Source organism: Sciurus carolinensis, chromosome 13 (assembly GCF_902686445.1).
Source record: "Sciurus carolinensis chromosome 13, mSciCar1.2, whole genome shotgun sequence".
NCBI classification, from domain to species: Eukaryota; Metazoa; Chordata; class Mammalia; order Rodentia; family Sciuridae; genus Sciurus; species Sciurus carolinensis.
The window spans coordinates 56685685-56703775 of NC_062225.1; the positions used below are offsets into that span (position 1 = coordinate 56685685).

At 43.8% G+C, this 18091-nt stretch overlaps 1 protein-coding gene across 2 annotated transcripts in view; it reads right to left on the bottom strand.

Annotated features, from left to right (window-relative positions):
• The window catches only part of Prkce (protein kinase C epsilon), a 466464-nt gene that overhangs the window by 284279 nt on the left and 164094 nt on the right, over positions 1 to 18091 (bottom strand). For both annotated transcript variants that reach the window (XM_047522284.1, XM_047522285.1), the window contains exon 2: positions 5708 to 5771. In XM_047522284.1, coding sequence (XP_047378240.1) covers positions 5708 to 5771 — 64 coding nt within the window. The remainder of the gene's footprint in view (positions 1 to 5707; positions 5772 to 18091) is intronic.

Consider the following 18091-nt stretch of genomic DNA (forward strand, 5'->3'; position numbering starts at 1 on the left):
GAGTGCCATCTCTCATTTTCCACTTATCTTCCTGCTTCCCATTCCCCTAAACTCGGCAAGACACCAAGTTGGGCACATTGGTTCAAATGCATGGGTGACTATTGTTCACTTAAACAAATGTTTCCTTTTAACCGTCTGGTAACCATAGGCATTGAATTCAATAATGCAGAATTTAGGAGAAAAAGAGGCAGAATTGTTATAAACTAAAGTTTAAGAGGACTTTGGGATCTGAGAGATGGTATCTAAATATATACTGCCCACTGGCAGAGGAGACTTTCAACCTGAGTGCAGGGTTCTTATGCCTCCCATCAACACAGGACTCTAAAGGTTCTAATGAGAAAGGCAGTCAGTAGGAAAGATCACTGTCCTGCTAGGAATCGAGTCAGGTCTAGTTTCAGCTCAGGATGGAGTTATGGACCCGCATACAGAGAGTCTGAGAAGCATCCAACCTTTCCTGTACTGGGACAAGGCAGCTTCCAATGCTAAGGGAATGGACTTAGGAAAGGGACTCCTGGGTCACCTTTGGATTAAAAGCTAAGAACTGTAACTTTATATATCTATAAAAAGCTTTCTGAAGAAAATAACTAAACTAAAAGAGCAGCAGGGAGGTCATTACTGTGCTGGCAGACTTATTATGAAGAGTCCCAACTTGGAGCAGGAGCCTGGACCGTAGCCTGGAGTCTGGACCCAGCAGTTTCTCATAATCCACCCCGTGACCTCAGGCACCTCACTTGCCCTGTAACCTCCCATGTCCACATGGAGATAATACTGTCAGGCATTTGGTAAAGTTATACTCTTGACACACATGTTCTCTTGCTAGAACCATAGCTGGTTTGATCACATCTGTCTCAGTGCAACTTGAGAAAAGTCTAGAAGAGAACTGCAAAGATGAGTTAAGATTTCTAAAATATTCCTTTAGAAAGGTTAAGGAATTTAAAGGATTCAGTCTCAAGAAGACAGATTTAATAACTGCTTCCAAATAGATGAAGGGTCTGGGAGAGCAAGGGTACCACATGGTCTCAGTCTGCAAGAAGCAGGCTGGGATAAGTCAGGCTCCTGACACTGAAGACCTAAGGACACAGTGAGTGGCTCAGGGGTGTGGGAGAGTGTCCTTGGAATTTCTTCATTTGGGGAAGGGTGAGGAAGAAAGAGAGAGGAGGGGGCAAAACTGCAATGAGGCCTGAACTCTGCAGAAAGCAGTCCCTTCGTTCCTGCCAGATATATTGTTCCATAGTTTGCCTCTTTTTAACTCTGCCCTGTTCTTGGATCCAATGAACGTGCCTCAAGTCAGAAACATGCCCTTGAACTGTTTCCTTGAATATCCCACCTGCTGTTCCCAAGGTGACTGCATAGAATTGTGCCCACTTCCCTGTCATTCAGACATTCTTGAGCATCTCCTGTACTGCAGGGCACTGTACCAAGGAACTGTCCTTCTCTGCCCCCTATTTGTTGTGGTACTGGGGATTGAACCCAGGGGTACTCCACCACTGAGCTGCATCCCCAGTCCTTGTTATTTATTTATTTTAAATTTTGATTCAGGGTGTCACTAAGTTGCTTGGACTCACCTTGAACTTGTGATCCTCCTGCCTTAGCTTCCCAAGTAGCTGCGATTATAGGTGTATGTCAGCCTGGGTAAGGCATTGTGCTTATAGTGACCCTTCCATGGTACCTATCCCAGGTGCTATTATCCCCATTTTATGGGTGAGAAATTCAAAGCTCTACACTAATAAGAACAACAGTCAGGATTTAAATCTAGCTCTGATGGACTTCTAAGGCTATGCTCTTTCCCAGAGGGTAGACTGAATGCTCTCTGCACTGTGTGGCTGCAGATAAAAGAAGAGGGGGAGGAGTCCTGGTCCCTGCTTCTCATCTTCTACTTCCACAACACACGGTCCCTCCAGAATTTGATTTAACCATGTTATTTGTGGTGTATGTGTTTCAAAACTCTTCAAATTAGTCGCATCCTCTGTATGTTATTGGAAAAACAGTTTGGTGAACCAAACATCCCAATGAGGCCTACTGCCATGTCTACTGTGAGTATAGACTCTGAAGAACTCTCCCAGATGAGCCCTGCACCATCCTACCAGGATGGAAGGCAGGTGAAGACGAACCTATGAGTCCTGGGTCAGGCCCTGACCATCTTTCACCCGGAGGCCTGTGATCAATAAAAATCACCATATTATTATAAAGAATAAAAAAAAATATACAAGTTGTGCTATAATAAAGGAAGAAATACTAATACACAGTAAGAAACAATCATTTGCATATTTGAGAATTACTCTTTATGCTTCTATTACCTGGGCTAATCATACTCTGATTTAAATATCTGGTGAGCCCATAGTACCATGCTTATAGGAAAGCCATGTAATCTTATCTATGCTGAAAGCAAAACACTATGAAGAATCGGAGATAGGGGTTCACACAAGGGCATTCTGTGAGTAGTTTTGCCTTTTGGGATAATGTAGGTAAAGTTTCTAGGCCTGTACCTGTCTGAAAAAGTTCATTTCTTTCAACTCCTTGTACCTATAGAAATTAGCCAGCTCTCAGCCATGAACTCTGACAGGTGTCTATTCAAATTATACCAAAGGACAAAATCACATGACCGGAAATGACCTTAACTGTCACATGGCTTGACCTTTTGCATCTGGGGTTAGGTTGGCTGGTTTAGCTAAAGCACGCACTGGTCACATCCCATTATGGTGAACTGCACAGGACATGCCAGCAGTGGAATTTTATTAGACAGTTAGAAATCACATTATATCCAGCTCCAGCGGATGGAGACACCCAGGCTTACTAACAGCATGTTAGCAAGAAAAAAAATCCTTTGGCATATCCTAGAAGAAGAGGGTGTATTTGCACCATCTCACCCCCACACCTTCGTCTAGCTCTTTGAAATGTGCCATTTCTATGAGTACATTTTTCCATTGATGAGGCTGGACCATTGGTCACAGGGGAACCAAAGGATTGCTTGAAGCAAAAGGAGAGAGAGAGAGAGAAGACTTTAACTGGGCCTCATTTCAACTCTTTTCACCCTTTCACAGGACACAATTAGGTATTTTCACTCAAGAAAGGGACTTTGATAAGAACCTGTGTCTATAGTCTATCAATCCAACAGGACATCTGTGGTGACCATGTTTCCCCCAGGCCCTTCTCCTGTGATCCAGGAGTGAATGACATGGTTTCTCATTCTCTAGGTCCTTGTCTCACCCTCCCAACCCTTCCAGAGCCAAAACCACCTCTGGGCCAGGACCCTCACAGTCCCAGCCACAGGTCTGGGAGAACAGGTAGGCACAATGCAAACACACCCACAGTCAGCATCGAAGAAGGGACAATTGCAAGTCCACCCACCACCCACAGGAAAGACCCCAAGTCTAAGAACAGCAGGAAAAAAAGAGTGGGAATACATCTTTTCTTCAGAGCAACACATGCCAGCACTTTTCAGATTCTGGCATGTGTCAGCATTTCTAAAGTACACTCTATTTTCTTTAGATGAAAGAGATCAAAAAAATAGACTCAGAATTTAACCCAGTGAAAATTATTTTGGCTATTCACATGCAATAGGCCATAGAAACAAGAAGAATATAAGCCAATTGCTTTTGATTTATTTATTCCTTCATTGTCCATCTCCTTTCCCTCTAATATAGGGAAAAAATGCCTTCTATAATGCTGCAAGTCATTAATCTTTTCAAAGAAAAAGAAAATAATCTAAGCCTGCCATTGGTTGTCCAGCATCTTGGAAAAGGAAATACATGTTTAATTAAGATTATAAAAGGATAAAGGGAATTGATTTTTTGCCTATCAAATGTCTCACCTTGGAGGCTGGGGATATAGCTCAGTTGGTAGAGTGCTTGCCTTGCAAGCACAAGGCCCTGGGTCCAATCCCCAGCACTGAAAAGAAAAAAAAAAAAAAGTCTCACCTGTTTCTACAATTAGGAGGTCACTATAAAACCTTAAGTCTGGGCTGGGGAGATAGCTCCATTGGTAGAGTGCTTGCTTGACAAGCACAAGGCCCTGGGTTCAATCCCTAGCACCACAAAAAAAAAAAAAAAAAAAAAAAACTTAAGTCTGGTGAATATGATCACATACTATGTTACACAGATGTTAAAAGTAACTACAAGGCTTCACTCTACTGGCTGCTTTGTTTTTGGAGACAGGGTCTTGCTGCGTTTCCCAGACTGGCATCGAGATCCTGAGCTCAAGCAATCCTCCTGCCTCAATCTCCCAGGTGACTGGGACGACAAGTATGAACTGCCTTGCTGGGATAGATTGCTTTATTTCTTAACCTGGGCGATTGGCACACTGGTGGTTGCTTCTACTTCTCTTTAGGCCCTTTTGTAGATCTTAAAACTTCATACTAAATATTGCTGCATTCTCAGATCTTCTACAGCAGATTCTATTCTGGGCTGTTCAGTGCTAAGGGCAAAGAAGGGAAGTTGGAAATACCAAAATGGAATTGCAATAAAAAGCAGAAAGTGTTTGCACCCAATACGGAAAGGATGTTTAAAGCTTTGAACCTTTACCACATCACTGAGATTCATTCAGAGGACTGAGTTCTAGTGTGATCCCTAGATGTACGCAATTATCAAATTATTCTGGACCCCTGTTGAGATTGAGCAATGAATTAGCCAAATGAAAACCATCAGTCACCACTCTCAAGTGTATCATTTCACCAGCTCCTTTAAATTTGCTTACATAATCTTCCCTCCTCACTGATCCCTCACCTAGAGACTGGGTCTCAGGTTGTGATGCCCCAGGATTCTGGGGGAGATAGTATGAAAGGCCGAGCTTTCCATCTAGGAGAGCTGAGTGGCCATCTTTCCCCTTGGAAGATAGCCCCCAAACAGTTTTTTTTCTCTCATTGCAAAGAGGAAACAGTCACTGTCTCCCAATCTCTCTGCCATGTCATTCACACTAACTGTTCTGTAGCCCTGCCCAGAGAAAGGAGGACAGGAAAGGTGGTCCCCAAACTGAGTTTCAGTCTTGACTCCCAACCCTGTCTAAGCTTAAGTTGGTCAGGATCCTCATGCTCCTGTCTGGATCAGGTTTTGTTTTCTAGCCTTCCCTTCTGCCCCGTTTGCTCAGTCTTCACCACCCAGCACAAACCCTTAAAAGGTATTAAGAGCAAAGAAAAAAATCGAAAGAAGAGGGAATAAAAAGAAGAGAGAATGAAACTCCAGCTATCAGAGAAAATCCATACACTGTCTAATCAGCCAGTGGGAAGCAGCTGTTCCCTCACCCCTGATTCCTCTCTAAGAGCAGAGCTTTTGCTGTGTATAAAACCAGCAAAGGAATCTATAAGTGCTCTAAAGAAGTAAGATCCTGACGTTTAACACCTTATTTGTTTTGTTTCTGAAACCGTTAGACCAACTGGTTTTACTTCCTTCTATGGCACACACACAAACCCCACAGAAGCCTCCTGGGAGAGGCTGCCACTCTGCCAAGGCCTGCCTTGCACACGGCACACGGAAATGCCTGTTTTATTGGCCTCACTTGGTAAGTCAGAAATCTTCCCTCTGCTCCACCAGTTAACAGATGGCTGGTCCCTTTTGGTACACAATCGTAGCATCTTCAAAATACCCTTTTCCTTTAAAGTATGCCAATTAATTAAATGTCACTGTGGTATGTCCCAGCCAAGAAGGGAAGGGGCAGACCAGGAAGACAAAGGGTCAATGGAAGAAGACACGGATGAGAAGTCACGCTCTCCTACCTTCACCTGATGACCCTGAGAGATCGATGATCACATACACTCTTCCTTCTGGCTCCAGATCAATCTGCAATTGAGAAGATCACAGTGCATGTTAGTGCATTGTGTGGACAACCCAAGAGTTCCACAATGTTTCCACCCCAAACTGCTAAAACCGAGAGTCACAGATCCATGCAATTCCTCAGCCCACAATGTGTCAAGTGAATGAGGAATGAAAAAGAATCAACATCGACTGAACCTCTGTGGTGTCCTGGATGCAGTACTAGGAGGTCTGCTGCATACCCCAAAGGTAGCATCATCCCAGAGGTTCTCAATGGGATGGATTCTGCTCTACAAGAGACACTTAGCAAACATCTGGAGATGTTTTTTTATTGCTGTGACTGGCAAGAGAATGTCACAACTGGTATCTAAAGGTAGAGGCCAGGGAGGCTGCTAAACACCTTACAGAGCATAGGACAGTCCCCACACCAAAGAATCATCCAGTTCAACACAGCACTAGTGCAAAGGTTGAAAATTCTTTTAGATAGGGAAACTGTGGTCCATGTCCCCAGATGAATGGAAATGCTGAGATTCAATGCCAAGACCATCCAAAGAAACTCCTGTTCTTCATTCTATACCAACTGATTCCAGGAGAAGTAAGAGAAGCACAAGATATCACTCCTGTACTCGGAGTATTTACAGTCTCATCAGGGAGTTAAGAAGCAGAGAACGGTGCTGTACCAGCTCAGTGAGGAGGCACAGAGAACTGGTGACAGACCCAAGGAACCTAAAACTGGTGTAGAAGAGCCATCTGTGAAGTCCTGATGAGCAAGAAAGTCAGGACATTCCAGGTGAATAAACAACATAAGCAAAAGCTCGGGAAGGCGTGTAGTGCTTTTGCAAAATGGAGGAACCTGCATGCCTCCATTGTAAAGAGAAAATCGATAACTGCCAACCTCTTACCACTGACCTTCTCTGCCCACCCCATCTTATTCCCTCCCTGCCTCAAATCCAGCTAACTACTTGTGCTATGCAGAACCAACCTAATGAAATCACATAGTGAGAGAAAAATCAGAGGGCTGGGTCTCTTGAAGTTAAGACATCTTTGCAAGGTGCGAACTCTCAATACAGAAGCTGTGTTCTCCATAAGAGAGGGTAGTAACTCCGGAAAGCCTGGATCACTAAGTCCCCTGGCTAGCCTCTGCCACCTCCACAATCCCATCTGTCTGCACAGAGCTCTAATTGGTTCATAAGTGCCAGGCTCTCTCCCCCACCAAGCTGTGCATTTCTTGAGGGCAGGAACCACTATCTCTGCTCTTTTATTTGTTCCCATTGTCCCCAGCAAGGAGCAGCCACACATTTAGCAAGTAATACTTATTAGGAAAGGCAGTCTGGTGGGTACCTCTTCCTCCTTCAAGGTCAAAGGTCAATCATCACCTACTCTCTGAAACCTTTCCAGAAATGCACAGTCAGAATTCATTACCCGCTCATCTGTGTTCCTAAAGCACACCAGATATGTCCTAATCATGGTTCCTATTAAACTAACACAATGTCCACATCACCATCAACCCTACTAGACAGAGTATAATAGCCATATCTGCATCTTCCACTCACTGTCTGTTGGTCAAGAAACACACAATACACATTCCTGCACTTAGGAAAGGGTTCTGTGTTTGGGACTTCCAGAACCAATTCTGGGTCCCTCACCCCACCAAGACTTCATCCCCAAGGAAGAAGGGACGCAGAGGTGACTAGACCCTGAGCTCCACATGTGAGTATCTATGAGGCAAAGAAACCGAACTTGAACTTGAACCCCCACCAACTTCTCACCCTACAAAAGTCCAGTCATCCAGAATCACTTGGGAACCCCACTTCATTGCCAGACTTTGCCTTTAATGGTTGAGAGCATTTAAACTTTCCCTCAAATTTTCATTTTCATCAAAGGGGACCTTCCATGTGTCATGAATAGGGCTACTGGTGACAGTTCAGATTCTCTGCCAGGAAAGGGAGTAAGAAGGTACAGTGAGAAGGCACTGCCCCCAGGTATCCCACGAGCTGCTCGCTGAGTCTGGAATCCAGATGGGAACCAAATAACAAACTGGTGATTCCATGAGATGACTTTCTTCATCCTTCCCCCCATGAATCCATGATTCTAAGTCTATGGGTAAAGAAAATGTTCCCCGGAACTCTGGCCACTAGTACTGACCCCACCACAAGTCTTATCCAGCCCCTGAGCTGAATTACAAACAGGAAAACCAACCACTGGCCCTACTGAATGGAGCCAAACCAGAATCCTGTCCCTGCCAAAGTTCAAAACTGTCAGAGGCCCTCTTGCCCCAAAGTATGGAATTTAAATAATGTATGCCTTTCATAGATTGGATCATCCCTCCCAACCCCGCCAGCAAAATGAAACACTTTCTCATATCCTCCAAGCCAAAGATTTCCCACGATTGTGGCCTTTATGGACAAAATACAATGCTATCTGGGAAAAGCAGGGAGGAGGACAGCAAAGGAATGAAACGGGAGCAGGGCCTGTCCGAAGGCGGGCAGTGAGCCTATCTTTGCAGAAGGGGAGTGAGAACTCGCAGCAGGGAGCACCGGTCATTGACAATCAAACGTATTAGGATATTAACATTCAAGATAGCAATCAGAAACCATTCTAGCACCCTACTGCTGCCTCGGGGCTGGTGAACTGCATTTCCCGACAGAAAAATAGAAATTAAGCCATTAAACATGCCAAAAGCAACAAAGAGCTTTGCAGCCTGGGCAGATGGCCGCAGAGTGCTGGCCAAACCCCAGCCAGCCAAGTGAGGAGGCTCTGAAAATCCATCTAGGGAGGTGAGACCTCCATGGAGATGACTGGAGGGGTCGCTGAGCACAAGAGATGGCAGAGAGCACGGGCGACTTCACGGCCAAATTGGTTTCACCACCAATTCTGCCCATGATTATGTGGCCTGGATAAATGAAGCAGTGTAGGTACCCAGCCCTGCACAAGCCTGAGAATGCTGTCAATGGACAACAGTACCCAGCAGCTGGCACTACATAAAAGCAGAGCTGCCACCTCATCCAGCCATTCCCAGGGTTAGTTCTGAACCCCTTCTGTGCTCCAGGATCCTCCCAGTTGTTCCAGTGCAGCCCTATTCACCAAATCTTTTTAGACCTTGTACCTTTCCTTGACAGTCTTCCCAGCTACCATCTCTGTTTTCTTTGACAATGATCCTCTTTCAGGCTACAATGCCTTCGGCTACCCCTCCAGCCAGCGCCAGAAGCCAGGCAGGACAAACATAGCCTTTGGCATCAAACCAGGGCTGAAGCCCAGTGTTGCTCCTTCCCCACTGAGTGACCTCCATGAGCCCTGGCTTCTTCATCCACAAAATGGATCATTGAGACGTGCATGCAGAGCACTCAGCACGCAGGAGTTAAGAGTGAGGTGGTAGAAAGTAGACTGGCTGGGTGGGCGGCCTGAAGTGAGCAAGGAATCTCTTCATAGTCTCAGACTGCCTGTCTGGGACATGGGGCTAGTAACAAGTCCCATGGCATTTGGGCTGTTGTGAGGTTCAATGCGATCCTAAACAGAACGGTCATTACCGGTGCTGTTATTATTAAAAGGCCCAGTCTGCAAATCTTCTGCTTCTTCATCCAGTGTTCTTTCAATTGCAACAAACTTGCCCAGAATGAAAAAGGTTATTTTCTGCCCCCAAGTTGATATCATGTTCTTCCAGGACATCTCATGACTCTCCAGACACATTGAGACAATCAAATAAAGAACTGAGTTTAGAGTCTTGGCCCTTCACATACCCTTCACATACCTTATTTCACTGATTCCATACAATTAATCTATAAGGCAACAAGTGTGAGAAAACTGAGGTTAAGGAAGGTAAATGGCAACTCTGTTCCACGGTGTGCCCCTGGGAGGCACGCCAGCTGCACAACTTCAGGGAGTGTCTCGCACACCCTGTCTCTGGGAATGTGTCCCCTGGGGCTGTGCAGCCTGGAGGTAATGAGCATCATCATCTAGATCCGCACCCTCAGCTCCTGGCTCCCAGTCCACTGCTTCCTCCAGCACACCACACTGCTCACAGGAACTCTGCCAACAGTGAGCAAAATCAGAAGACCTCAACGCCCATGAGCCCCCAAGGCTGCCCACTCAGTGCAGCCATCAGTCCTAAGCGATCCAGAGGTGTCTGCATGCCTGGGTTTCGAGGCCATTGGGTTCAAGGGCAGGGAGGCCAGAAATTCAAAACTGAGCTTCCTCTTAACCACAAGCTCAACTTTCACCTGAGACCAATAAGCAAACCTTTCCCCAGGACAGCCCACAGGGTCACACGCACCCAATTTGAGTTCTGCTTCCCTCTGCAGCTGTCCTCAGGCAGGAAGCTTGGAGACACGCAAAGGCACATCAGAAAAAGATGAATCCAGAAAGGAGGAGAAGGAGAAAGAGAGGTTTGCGCTGGCCTTGTTCCACCATCAAGGTCCTGGATCTTTTGTGTTTGTTTCTTTTTCTTTTTCTCTTGGACGAGGGTGGGGAGTGAAGGAGGAGGCGGAAAAGGAGCCATCAAGAGAGACTAAGGGATTCTTTCCCAAAACAGAGGCCCCTCTGGCCAAGTCCTGCACCCCCTCCATTGCTAGCCATTTTCCCACACCATGGGCACTACAATCCCCAGGACAGTCTGGCACAGCAGAGGTGAGCCAGCCAGAGCAGGGGACATTCACACAGCAAGCATCTCCTAGTTGCAGCCTGGGGGAAACAAAGCAGGGAAGCACTATAGTTGGCAGTGTTTAAGCTGCTGCTGGTGCTGATTTTGAAGTTAGCAGCTGACTTAATAAAAGATCCTTCATTTGGGGAGGAATTTGCTACTTTATGAGTAGAGTGCACTGATGGGTCAAAAGACAGAGGGTAAACATGTAATATTTTCAGGGTTCCACTCTGATAACAGGCTTGTAATGGCACTAATTTTCATAAACTAAAGTGGGGAAGAGGATTCTTTCTTTCTCAGAGTCCTTTTGCTGCAGGGTGAAAATCCTATGCATGTTAGTGTATATCCCCGCAGGGCAGGACCTGTGCATTCAGTACAAAGGAGAGACTGAATACATTTCTTATGAATGTTGCCTCAAAGAATGAATGAATATTATTTTAAGCTACTTCAATATATGTAAAAACTGGATCTGCACAGGTGAATTATGGAGATGATTTACCTGAGAAACCATCAACTTACACACAAACATTCACAGTAGCTTCATTCCTAACAGCCCCAAGCTGTCAACAACACAAATGTCCTACAATAGGTACATGAATGAGCTGGAATGGTATTTCACTCAGTTATACAAAAAAAATGAACTAGAGATGCGATAACATGGATGCTATACCAATTCCACTTATGTGATGTCCTAGAACAGGCAAAACAAATTTACATGACAAAAAGCTCATGGGTGATGACCCCTGGAGGCAGAGGTAGCGGTGATCCTAAGAGGCACAGGAACATTGGGGCATGACAGAAGCATTCTATACCTTGGCTGCCAGGGTGCTTAGTGACTATACCCATTGGCAAAGGACATGAAGCTGCACTTAATTGAATGTAAATGACACCTCAACGAAGCCATTTTTTTTTTAAAGGAAAAAAAAAAAAATGAAGTCCTCATTTCACATAAGGATTCCACCACAAGTTTCCTTTAAATAACAAGTCATCTTCCCACCCTTAGAGCATTTAAAATTTCATATTCCGTTTTTAAAAATAAAAAGACTCATTCAGAGTTTTTCAAGAGCACATCTGTCACACAACATGATGCACACCTACCCGCGTGGGCGCACACATTCACACACCCACCCACGTGTGCAAACACATTCACAGGCACACAGCTGAGCCACCTTCTCGTGTCGGCTATGATCAAAATACAATAATAGCAAGAAAACACTTCCAAAATGTAGGTTCAAGAGTCTACTGAATTACTTAAATCTGTCTCTGTGTGTAGCTTTCTGTTTCTTTGTAGATAAAACAAGATAATTAGACCAAGCGCTTTAGAACATCTTTTATTGACCTCAGTAACCTAAATATTTATGCATGTAGGACTGCTGAGATAAGTTATGGTACATCGTATGATACATCATGATGCAAGTCCTGAAAAATGAAAAAGATCAAACTGCATTGATATTATAGAACTACCTCTGGGATGTGATAGGTGGGGGTGGCAGGAGAAGTGAGGCACAAAGTGTTTGTTATGTTCTTCAGCCATAGAGACAAAGGGGGAACCTACGTGGGTGGGTGTGTGCACGCACGCGCACACACACACACACACAGTTGTTTTGGAGATAGACTATCTCTAGGAGGGGTCTTAATCAACAGGAAACAGGGGCTGCCTCAAGAGACAGACACTACAGAATGAGAGGAACAGAGATAGGAGAGGAAGCTGATTCTTATTCTTCACTATAAACCTTTTTGAACCATTAGGAGGCTGAAGCGGGAGGATCATAATTTCAAGGCCAGCCTCCACAATTTAGCAAGGTCCTAAGCAAATTAGTAAGACCCTGTCTCAAAATTTAAAGAATAATATAAAAAGGGTTGGGGAGGTAGCTCACAGTAGAACTCCTCTGGGTTTAATCCCTCATATCAAAAAATAAATAATTTTTTTAAAAAATAAATAAAAAGTATGTTCCAAGATAACCTGTTACAAAGTTTAAGTTAATACCTTTTTTAAAAAACAAAATGTCCCTTCACTTCACTGCTGCTTCTAACCTCCAAACCCCCAAGAATATAGCCAACTTCAGTTACCAGACACACCTTAAATAAATACCCCCTCAAATCTGACTGGCAGATTGCTTTCCCATCAACCACAGAACCACTGAGTGGCGACCACCATCTCTTAGGAAACTCATGTCGTCTGGACCAGAGACCTGTGTTACACATCCTAGCTCTCGATGTGCTGGAGAAGGAGAAACTCAAGTTAGCACCTGCTTGCTGTCTTCAACGGTACTCAGAAAGAATCCTGGAGAGCTAGCTCCCTCTGATGACAGAGGTAGCCAGAAAACAAATAACTCTGTGCACAAATGCCCTCCTGAGCCGGGAAAATATGGAAAGCTACCAAACCTACAGTGGAGAGTGTATAATGTCTTACAAAGCATCCTCTGGCCTGGTCACAATGTAGTGTTTCTGTCTTCTTTGAGGGAAATGGCAGTACGTGACTGTCTACCCTAAGAGGAGGTAGTGAGTGCGAACCACAGGAAAATGTAGACACTTACATTAGAAAGAGAAAAACTCCCCGCTCTCAATCGGCACTTTGCAGTTTGCATTTTGTTTTGGAACAGTTGCTCTCACTGGGTGTATTTGGATGTGTGTTTTATTTTACATTTCCTATTTCTCATGCTAATCCAATGTATCTCAGTGGTGGAGAGGAATGGCTTTGAAGCTAGTCACCAGGGTTCAAATCCTGGCTCTGCCTATTATAAACTGTGTGGCACTGGCTATGATTTCCTCATCTGATAGATTGAGAATGTCACTATGATGCCAGAAGGCTTCAACGAGATGGCAAAGCTCTTGGAATTGTGCCTGGCCCGCAGCTTGCTGCCCGCAGACATTAACTGCTGGATTATTTTTATTATTTCCACCCAGACCATGAACACCTCGACAGCAAAGCCACATCCTCCTTTCGAGGGTTCCACAGTTCCTGATCCAATGGTGGACACAAGGCAGATAATCAGTAAAGGGACAAATCGACTGAATGAATCCACATGGAGAAAAACTCAGTTAGCAGCTCAGAATTTTGCAACAACAAAACTGTTATCTTTATTCCAGGACTTATCTGTCTGATAACATCACAATCTAGCAGAACCTTTCATCAATGGCTGCTCACAAAGAAAACTCCCTTCAAAATTGAACATATTGTCATTGTTATCCAACCCTTTGAGCTCCTCTAGGGGAGAGATTGTTTTATTCATAATAATCAACACAGTTCTGATAAACACTCTTTACTGAGTACTCTGTTATCTATGCAAAGGAGGAATATCCTTATTCCTAAAAGCTGCGTAGGTGACAAGACTGAGACTCAGAGGTTGAACTAACCTGTGCACCTTCTCACGCCCTGGAAAAGAGAAGCGTGGATGGAAGCAGGACTCTTCAACACCAGACCCAGCACTCCCGATGTTACCCTGGAGCTTGGCACCTGCCCAGTAGGCAGCAGGTGCTCCAGGAGACTGTGAAAGAACAAATTGTGAGCTGTTCCTGGAGCCCATGCTGTGTGGATAATGATAACAGAGTTGCTTCTTGGACACAAGGGCAATGAAAGTAAAGCCCTCTCATTGCCCTCCTGGAGTGCAGGCTTAAAGCACACCAAACCCGCAAGCAAGACAGCTGGGCAGCTCGGACTGGGCACGGATGTGAGGCAGGCTGCCCGACTTCAGGGAATTAATGACCTCCGGGGACCATTCCTGCATGGTGACATTCTGTACATCAAGTCCTATTTGCCATTACTTCTCTTCTTTTCATAAAAATTGTGGAAGCATGAAATTTAAGAGTCAGAAGTAACTTTGAAAAGCCTTGGTTTAAGTTTGCAAAGAAACAAAACAAGGATAATTTTTTTTTTCCTTTTGCCTACAAAATTCGCCAAATTTTCCTTTGGACTATGTATTTCTATGTTCTTTATTAATTGAAATATAACCAAAACTCACTATTGTGATGTGTTTGGTTTTAAGAAATCAGAAAGCTACGTGTCCATTTGTGATGATAAGCAACAGTCCTCTGTCCCATTGGTCCCCAGAGGGAACTGATTTTAAACAGTTCCTGCTTGAGTTTTATTCTCATGGTCATTGTCATGTTCCTAAATAAAAGGCATATATCTCAATTTCCTGATTTCTTTCTTGCTCTGCAGCCGAGATAGGTGAAGATTTAGCTCACTCACAACTTTGTCCTCCATCCCTCCTTCCATTTCCACAAAATAATTACACATCACAAACTCTCAGTTTCGGGCAGAGGATATAGCTCAGTGGTGAAGTGCTTGTCTAGCATGCATAGGGCCCTGGGTTAAGAGAGAGTGGGAGAGAGAGAGAGAGAGAGAGAGAGAGTGAGAGAGAGAGAGAGAGAGAGAGAGACAGAGAGAGGGGGGAAAGGAGGGAAGGAAAAGAAAAGAAAAGAAAGAAAGAGAAGGAAGAGAGAGAGAAGGAGGGAAGAAGAGCAGAAGACTAGAGAAGAAACGGGAGGGAGGAAGGAAGGAAGGCTCTATCATCTGCTGTCATCTGTCTTTATCTTTGGATTCTCAAGGTTGACAACATTGACATTCTGTTCTTTAATCAGAATTAAGTTCCATGTGTATACATTGGTTCTAAAATCTGAAAACTAGTTAGTAGTATTTACATATTATGCTTTTGTAAATTGTATTAGCTACACTTTCCACAGGCCCAATGTGGCGACACACAGGTCACTCAACGGATAATGTATCTACCATCAAGTTCAAATGGATTCTTCTTTTTTCACTCTACCAATTGCCTTTCTCAGATCTTGAAGTTTCCCTGGGGTCATTGTCTCTCAGGGTTTGCCCTCTGGAGACCCTCACTATCCTCTCTCCTTTGTCTGCCTGGACTGCCCTCTTAGCTGCACAGCTACAGAGTTGCACGTCTTTTCATTGCTCAGCTGGGTACAGCCACTGTTATTAGAATCCATTATCTTCTTTGTTCTGGATCATTCCCTTGGTTTTGCTAGTAGAGTGCATTCTGATTGAAATACTGATCAAGAGTGGATAGAAAGCCAATTATCAAAGACCTTTCCACCTGTCCTCACACATAATTGATAATTTGGCTAGATACAAAATTCTAGGTTAAAATAATCACCATCTATCAAAACCTTCTAACACCAATACTGTCAATAGGCGGATGCTGCTTGACTGTTCTGCTTAGTTTATCTGTTTTGTTTTTGTTCTCTGGAAGTCTGAGACCTGTTTTACTCTCTGAGTTTTGAAATTTCACAATGATGTGCGTCGGGGAGTCTTTTCTGATCCAGTGTGCTGAAGGAAACAACTTGTGGGAGATCCTCTTCTATCTGCACGTTGATGCTGGCCTCTTGGTTCTCCTTTTCATGAAACGCTCATGCAGGTGTTGGACCCATAGGCTTGATCTTTAGGTCTCTTACCATGTGGTATATAGATTTCCATTCCTTTTATCTTTTTATTCCATATTCTAGATCTCCTTGACTTCATCTTGTAATCCTTCCACTGCATTTATTTCTGACAATACACTGAGTTTCCAAAAATACCTTCCTATTTTCTTGTGGCCCTCTTTTTTTTTTTTTTTTTTTTTGTTTATGAACACAACACCTCTCTAAGGATACCAGTCCTAATTGCCCTTAAGGGTAGATGCTGAGAGTTGGGCCTTAGAGAGCAGGAACCCCTGACTAGAAGATGGCTTCCTCTAGAAAGGACGCCTCTACTGCTTTTCTGGTTCTTTCTAAGCCATGATAGCATTTATTTTTCAAAGAACCTGCCAGTTTTATACTCTGGGAGTCACAGTCTGGCTCTGGATCCCTCTGCAGTGAGAGTGGAGAGCACACGGCTCCACACACAGATCCCCCTCAGATGCTCCTCTTCAGCCACAGTGCTCATCTGCACCCTCTGGGGAAGCACAGTCCCCCAGCCTGGTGCCAGGCTCTGCAGACACGCTGGCTTGAGGCAGGCTCTAGGATCCTCTGTCCCTGTTCTGGGCTGTGACTCCTGGGTGCATCGAGCCTACTCCATCACTCACCACCCTGCCCTCTACTCTTACCTTCGAGATGGTCACTGCAATAGTGTGACGATGGCCTCCCTTTCCTAGCTCTGTGGCTATGGGCCTGCCACCCTTCTTCCTCTTCTATTACTTAGATGGAGTTTTTGGGTTTTTTAAAAAATATTTTTAGCTGTAAGTAGACACAATAGCTTTGTTTTTTTTTTATGTGGTGCTGAGAATCGAACCTTGTGCCTCACACATGCCAGGCAAGTGCTCTACCACTGAGCCACAACCCCAGCCCCTTAGATGGAGTTTTGAGCAGCCAAAGAAACAAACACGATCTCCAAGGCCACCTTGAATGGAAATTCCCAAAACACATCTGAAATGATAATATGCAGTGCCGGAGAGAGCGGGGAGAAACAGACGCGGTTCCACACAGCTGATGAAGTGTAAATTGGTACAAATTTTGTAGAGTGTTTTGGCGTTATATAACAAAAAAATCCCTTGACCTTGCAATTCTACTTCTGGGAATTTATCCCAAATTACACATGTGCAAAAAGATTTAACTGCAAGGATGATCGCTACAGCATTTTTTGTTTGTTTATTTGTTTGTACCAAGCATTAAACCCAGAGGCAATTAACCACTGAGTCACATCCCCAGCCCTTTTTATTTATTTTTTTTATTTTGAGAAAGAGTATCATGAAGTTACCTAGGGACTTGCTAAATTGCTGAGGCTGGCTTGGAATTTGCAATCCTCCTGCCTCAGCCTCCTGACCTGCTGGGATTATAAGCCTGCACCACCATGCCTGTTCACTACAGCAATTGAGTATAAAATTACAAAGTAACTGGTTAGTAATAGCAAACTATTTAAATAAGTTGTAGCATATTCAAATTATTAGATACCATATAATCATGAAAAAAATCTTTAGAATCATATTAATAACACAATATTAATATTCACAATATGGTATTACATGGAAGAATTAGATCATAAAGAAATATGTATTCTGTGATCCAGTTTTGTCCACCTAGGATTTGTTTGTTGTAGATGCACGCACAAAGGAAAAGGTCAACTATAGAGCAGTGGGATACCGTGTGATTTCTACTTTCTATTATAACTTTCAGGTTAAAAACAAATAAGTGTGTTTTTGCTTTACGAACATTATCTAATTCAATCTCCTCATACACAGGTAAGGAACCTGACACGATAAGGTTGAGTCATCCATTCAAGCACCTAAGCAAACTATTTTAGAGCTAAAAGAAAGAAAAACAAACTCAGTTATCTTAATTTTCAGTTCTTTCAGGCACAAGTTAAAAATGAGACAAATCATTCTAAATTTGCATCTTTCTTTTTTTTTTTTGGCTGTGCTGGGGATTGAACCCAGGGCCTTGTGCTTGTAAGGCAAGCACTCTACTGACTGAGCTATCTCCCCAGCCCCCATCTTTCTTTTAAAATATAAGTTTCTGGTCAAATAGTAACAGTACCACTCAGTTTCAATCACCAATTATGAGTGATAAGTAGCTGGGGTATTCCTTAGTTGGATACACCTTGAACATATTAAGAAAAAGCTTCAAATAATATAAACTAGGTTAAAAATCCTTTGCTTTGATCTCAGGTCCTTCTCTATAGGATAATGTTCCTCCAATTTTGTGAGATGACCAGCTCCACATTTTTTTATACAATGTTACCTTTAAATTACCTTTAATGTAACACATTGTCATGGCC